The 7,134-nt window shown below is 28.8% G+C and overlaps 1 protein-coding gene across 1 annotated transcript in view; it reads right to left on the reverse strand.

Annotated features, from left to right (window-relative positions):
• LOC117180480 (succinate dehydrogenase [ubiquinone] flavoprotein subunit, mitochondrial-like) overlaps positions 1 to 5,469 on the reverse strand; it is a 35,944-nt gene extending 30,475 nt beyond the window's left edge. The window contains exons 1-4 of the mRNA XM_033372979.1: positions 5,333 to 5,469; positions 5,124 to 5,225; positions 2,858 to 3,167; positions 2,154 to 2,440 (exon numbers count right to left, since the gene is read on the reverse strand). Of these exons, the coding sequence (XP_033228870.1) occupies positions 2,154 to 2,440; positions 2,858 to 3,167; positions 5,124 to 5,225; positions 5,333 to 5,401 (768 nt within the window). The 5' untranslated portion in view covers positions 5,402 to 5,469. The remainder of the gene's footprint in view (positions 1 to 2,153; positions 2,441 to 2,857; positions 3,168 to 5,123; positions 5,226 to 5,332) is intronic.
• Between the last annotated feature and the right edge of the window lie 1,665 nt (positions 5,470 to 7,134).

A 7,134-nucleotide genomic window follows, 5' to 3' on the forward strand; every position in this document is an offset into this window, starting at 1 on the left:
CCCCCCCCCCCTAAACTGTCGACGTTGTATATGGATGGCCCCAGAACACTTTAAAAAATAAAATACCTGTCATTTACATGGGCCGAAGGCGGCTTCAAGTGAATCTTCTTTTAGTAGCAGTTAACAAGCGTTCCGTCGGTAACTTTAGGAATTTTGTCTGGATGCTAGCACCACGCAGTGGAAACTTCAAACAACGCTGCGATGTAAGTGAGAGCAGCCAAGCAGCAGTGTCCTTGAGGTTACGAGACGAGATGTCAGGACTAAAGGTAAAAATTCTAATTTTTCATATTATTCTTATCGGAGAAGGTATTAAATTTGTGTAAAATTAGACATATAAATTAATACATATATTTATTTACATTTATTTTCCATTTTTGAATATTCTTTTTAAACTTCGCACGCAACATACTACTTGAGCTATTATGGATGCGCTTGAAGTCACCTTCACCAGAAGTTAATGACATTTAAACAAATGTTTAACACTGCAAAAAAGCATTGCGATTACTCCGTGAGTTTTCAATGAAAATTTTAACCTAGAATCTGAATTTCAACCGTTTAAAAGTTGATCTTTCTGTTTTCTTGAGTTTATTAAGAAGGAACCGAAGGGGGACTCAGTGGGGTCTTTAAGGGTACTTTGTAGAGGCTCCTTTCGGTCCGCCAGGGCCTAATTATAATTTTCCATTTCAATCACACTTGAAGTAATTCTATTTGTTTATTAGGGTGGTTTTAATTACATGGGATGGACAATAACTCAATGAATATGATTTTGAATATTATATGATTATTGATCAATGTCTGTTTTAAATTTTCGCGTCTTTGGTGCTTTTGGTCACCTTTGTCGGTAAACAAGGGAGTTTCCAAAGGCATTCCAAATATTTACACGCTGAATGGAATTTTCAAGAAGTAGGACTAACTAGATTTTGCGACATACTTTACTTTGATTCGAAAGAAAACACTTATTTAGTGTTGGTATCATGTCGTGAGCATTTTTTTTCGTCATTATACCCTACAAAATTATTATATTGTATACTTTTTATTCTACAATATTCATACTATGGAAATAAACTGGCAGTAATATGACGGTCACGGTATCCCATGGTAAAGGGCATGCTGGCAAAAATTCTCACCACGTATCTCGTGCTTCGCACTCGAATTTATCCCTGAAATTTTGTATCATTCCCATAAATGTATATTATTATAATTCATAACTTGCATTGGTATTAAAACAGACGAAATCTCATTAAACCGTTTTAAAAAGTGCGCATTCTTTTAAAAAATGTTGGTTATTTATCATTTTGTTGCAACTTTTGTCGTTTTTCCATAAACTGAATTGGTTGATTTCCAATGTTTTATTCATGATTTAAACTTTACACGTACGGTCTACTGAGCAGCCTTACCGTTTTTTAACTTTTAAATTATGTATATATGTATATATACACACACACTCTCGTATATATATTTTTTGTTTGAAAATTCATTATTATATTTGAGAATATTTGAAATACTGTGAAAAATTGACATGAAAAATGTAACTTTTGAATTTTCCATTATTTTTTATGCTGTCAAAATTTATTTTTTGATTTATTAAGAAAATTCAAAAAATTGTTATGGTAATCTTCTAGGGCATTTAGAAATCAAACTTTTTCTTCTCTTGTCATTTTTTCATATCGTCCGTTCATTGGCTTAAAAGGTTCATTTTTGTGTGTTTTTTGAAATCTTGTTAATGCTATAATTCTAATAATTTTTAATTTTATGAAAAGTCATTAAATAAATTGTTCGACTTTTTAAATACTATGAATAACCATACAGAGAATTCTTGAATTTTGAAAAAATGGTCTCAAAAATATTCAAAAGGTGCTCACTTTTTGAATTTTTATCCATAATCGCTGGCTAACGAACTTAACCTTTAGTGTAGGGCACTTGAAGAGTCTACTAGAGGCCAATCTAATAGAATTATTTTTTCAAAAGTTATTGTACTGACAGACAGACAGGCATAGATACATACAGACAGACCGACAGACAGACATATTCGTAAAAACCTGTTTTTCGATTTAGGGGGTCTGAAAACGTGGACATTTGACAAAAAGTGGTGGTTCAAATTTTACACAAATTTAATACCTTCTCTAATGTGAATGTAAAAATATATTTTTTACCGTGTGATGAGCTTTAAAACGGTGCATCAGGCCTGTTTCAAGTTCAAAGGCCAAAACTCCCTTGCAGCATTGTCCATGAAAAAGAAGATCAAGCGCAAAATATTCGACAAAATAATGAACATCGTATTTTAGACTTTGTCCATAAAGTGTGTGAAGAACAGCATGTCCTATTCGATCAGCAACAGCACATGTTCGATGTGCTGGCCCATCTTTTCCAAAATTAATACTTTGCCCACCAAAAGGTCGTTGATAAATTTTTCCATCTTCCGTGCGACTAAAAGGACAACCTGTACATAAATTTAAACAACATTTTAATTTTACAAGATGATTGTAAACTAGCCAACGCCTGATTTTACTGTAAAATGAATGAACAATTAATAATTATTATTGAAAAATTAAGTAATTTTTATTAAATATTTGTCTGAACCTCCAAAAAATATTTCAAAATACTCAACTAACATTTTCCATCATTTTATAAAACATTTGTTTTTAATAGACATTTTTTAATTTAAAATACTTCTTGTCGCAAAATAATATTGCCTTTTATAATACCTGTAGACTTAATATGCAAGAGATTTTGTAGTTGCTAAAATTAAATTTGTAAATAAAAATTTGAAAACCCTCGATACAATAAAATTTTTATTATGATGTTGCTTGATTTTAAAATGTGTATGCAAAAATCTGGAAAATGAAGATATTGTTACCAAAATTTTCGAGTTCAAAAATAGCTTTCGGCCCTTCTCTAGTTAAATAGTGGATTGCATCTTGATCTCCAAGCCAATCTGAACCTTTTACTGTATCATACATATGGTAAAGCCAATTGTCTTCGTGATGTGTACTAATAGCAGCATTTATTCCACCTTGAGCCGCGACAGTGTGAGATCTCGTAGGAAATAGTTTTGTGATAACAGCTACACGATATCCCTTAGAGCCTAAACCAAACGCAGCCCGCAAACCTGCCCCTCCTGCTCCCACGATCACACAATCATAACAGTGATCTATCATAGGGTAACTCTTTAAGAAGAAAATAAACAAATCGTCAATTATTTCTCATTTATAAATTTATTTAAAAAATTACTGATAATTTTAAATTAGATAACAATAATTTAAACTAAAACCAACAAGGGCAGGGCCAGACGTTGATTTTTTGTATTCAAATTTTTGTTTAATGAAAGGTATATAGAATGTTATACAATTTTATTTGATGATATTAATATTAAACCTATCATTGAAGTGATTAATAAAATTAAAGTAAATGAATAATAATATATAAATAAATCAAATATGCCATTTTCGAGCAAACTAGCTCTAAATATATGCATGGAATTAATATGGATTGTCAAAAAAATATTCGAACGTCCGTTGTAGCCCACGGATAATACACGCCATTGAGAGATTTTTTTAGAATCCATATAAATCGCTTAAAAAATTTAAAACCATTTTTCTCGAAACTGCCTGAAAAGCGCATCCTTCCGTTTAATCATATAAGTCTCCTATTAGTAATAAACTTTTATTTCAAAAATTACAAATCTAAGAAAAACCCGCCTGACCCTCCCATTGTAAAACTGTAAATAAAGGTAATTCATTTTATGTTTAAAAAAATTCGAATCTCAATTACAAATAGATTACTACATTTTATTTAAATTAATTGCAAGCGATTCCTTAGAACAGTATGTAAAACCAAGAATATTTGAAAAATAAAAACTGGGAAACAAGAAGTCTTAAATATTTGCATCAAATACTAAAAATGTATGTAACTTCTTTCTGATAAAAAATTTGAAAAATGTCTTTTTGCAATTCCAAAAAATTAAGATATTAAACAGTATTGTAGAGAGAAAATGGTCAAATTCATTTAATGATTTGAACCTCGCAAAGAATCTTTTATTTCAAGTATTATTAAATTACATGGGGACAATAAAATTGTGGAAATTGTTTGTCACAAATAATAATATAAAATTATAAATCATTTAAAAATTAGAAGAGCTTGAGCACATTGCAATATTGAAAGCTTTTAAGCAGAGAATATTCCAAATGAAATCATTTCATTTCGGAAATGGCCAAAGTATTTAAGATCAAAAATTTTATGATTGGAAGCCTTTTTCAGGATTAACAAATTTTTAATCGTAAAATGTTTGTAATTCTTCAAATCGAAATATTCAAAAATAAATAATTTTGAAAAATGGTAGGAACAGAACTATCCACTTTTAAATAGATTTTTACGTAAAAGCCTTCAAAATTGTGCAACTCACATTATAAATAGTCTAGAAGAAAAAAATTGTGAATTGGAATCCGAAATAAATAAATAATATAGGAATTCAAAAAATGTTTCAATTGATACAATACTTATCATGCTGGCATTTTTTCAGAAATTTTCATGCACTTTTCTGAAAAAATGCCAGCATGATAAGTATTGTACCAATTGAAACATTTTTTGAATTCGTATATTATTTTTTTATTTCTTTCGGATTCCAATCCACAATTTTTTTTCTTCTAGACTATTTATAATGTGAGTTGCACAATTTTGAAGGCTTTTACGTAAAAATCTATTTAAAAGTGGATAGCTCTGTTCCTACCATTTTTCAAAATTATTTATTTTTGAATATTTCGATTTGAAGAATTACAAACATTTTACGATTAAAAATTTGTTAATCCTGGAAAAGGCTTCCAATCATAAAATATTTGATCTTAAATACTTTGGCCATTTCCGAAATGAAATGATTTCATTTGGAATATTCTCTGCTTAAAAGCTTTCAATATTGCAATGTGCTCAAGCTCTTCTAATTTTTAAATGATTTAATTTAGGACATAAATATGAACGTTTTACACAATATAAAATATCCAAATTGTCATGATTTTAAATGAAATTACTTTCTTTTTTTCTTTTCATGTCGTATTGAACCGTTTGAAAATGCGTGATTAGAAAATTAAAATCTTTGCCTTTTTAATAATTAATATATCGAGTTTTCTTACGCCATTTTCGCTGGAATTTTTACATTCTGCTCTGTCAGCGGCACTGAGATTTATGTGCAGATTTCTGGAAAATTGTAGTCCTGAACGTAGATATCTGTTTTTCTGAAAATTGTAAGCTCTGTAAATTGGCATAATTATTGAATAATCAATGAAAGTATTTGGTAATATTGAATTTTAATACAGATATCAAATACTTAATATCCTCTTACAAGTAAGTATCTAGGACTACTCAGACACCCTGCAATTCTTCTCGCAGTTATCATTTGGCTATATTTCATGAATTTTATTTTCTTATTTTATAAAATACTTGATTATCAAACAAATTGTCAATGAGATTTTGACAGTTTCGGATTTCACTTGTTAAAAGACGGAATATTGATTTCGATTCTAGAACATTAGCAGGCTTGCGCGCGCTACGGCGCGCGCCTATTTATTTTTTTATGAAAAAAAAATTATAAATGAAAAGCCTATTTTTTCTATGTTATACATATTTAATGAATGTCACAAAATATTAGTATAAAATAATAGAAGACACCAAGGGCTGAGTTCTGTATCTGAAACTGTAATTAATCTTTTATAATAGGATTTCAACGAATTTTATATTTTTAGGCAGCAAATGAAATTGAACTATCTTATTCCAAATAAGCTTTTTTTATTAAAGTTAATTTACACCTAATATTGATGAATAGCATTTATTAAAATTTTGTAGCCCACGTTGATGATAATCATATTCTTTAAATAATGAACTTTGCATTTTTACACCACAATTTTTATAAATCAATTTAGCAAAATTTTTGAACGCGCATTATAATAATCAATGACCTTATAGGTAGAAAAATACATGTAATAAGCTTGTTGCCACTCGGTAAACTCTCCCCTGATAATCTTGGTCAAATCTCCCCAATATTAATTCATGAGTTCAATGTCATAGAAATTTTAGTAATAACTGTTTCATTATTTCGATTTATACAAAATCATTGCACTACTTTGTAAGGAATAACGCGATATATGATTACTTTACGAATTTTGACTACAAGAGTAGATAAATCCTTACAAAGTTTGATAAAATTACATTATTGAACCCAAATTTCTGCCAATTGTCAAATATCGGGCTTAGTTAAGTCTCCCACTTCCCTCTGGACTTATCACATTGAAGTTTATGAAAAACATAAATATTTTGTTTAAGATTAAACTAATAATTATTATATTTCAAATTACATTGAAATTAATGAAATTTTGCATTAAAAATAACACTTTCAACAAATAAATATTTGAAAAAATATCATTCGGGATGAATGTGTTGTAATAAATGTGGTTTATGGTGGAAGATGGAGGGTAAAAGTGTTATAACTGTTTTAGAGAAAAATAGTCTTTTGACTTAAAAGTTTAAGAAGGGAGAAACATTTTATTATTCCCTAACTGACAATTCTTTATTTGTTTAAAATTCGTTTTTCTAGTTGAAAAATTCATCTCTTTGGTTAAAAAATTTACTATTGTTTTTAAAATTCTTTTTTTCCGGAAATAAATTAATTTTCTGTGTGAAAAAGAAACTTTGCTACTTTTGGTTTAAATTCGAATCTCTTATAGAAAATTAATCTTTATGATTGAAAATTCGTTTCCTTATTTTTACAATGCATCTCTTGGCAGCATCTGCATTCGTTGAAATATCAAATGTTACATTTTCTATCGAAAATCCATATTTGCCGGTTAAAAATTCAACTACTTTGTTGGGAATTTATATACTGGTTCGAAAATTCAACTCTGGTTAAAAATTTTAATATTTTGTTGAAAATCTTTTCTTTTTGTTTAAAGATGTCCACCACTACGTTTTCATTGAGAATTCTTTTTTTTTAATGCTACTCTTTTTGGTTAAAGATTAATCTTTTTTGTTTGAAAATTTGACCATCCAGTTTAAAATTCATATTCGTAGGTTGAAAATTCAACGATTTGGTTAAAAGTTAAACTGTTCGGTTGTAAATGCAAATATTTCATTCTAAAGCCAAATTTTCTA

Source organism: Belonocnema kinseyi, chromosome 9 (genome assembly GCF_010883055.1).
Source record: "Belonocnema kinseyi isolate 2016_QV_RU_SX_M_011 chromosome 9, B_treatae_v1, whole genome shotgun sequence".
In the NCBI taxonomy this organism is placed as follows: Eukaryota; Metazoa; Arthropoda; class Insecta; order Hymenoptera; family Cynipidae; genus Belonocnema; species Belonocnema kinseyi.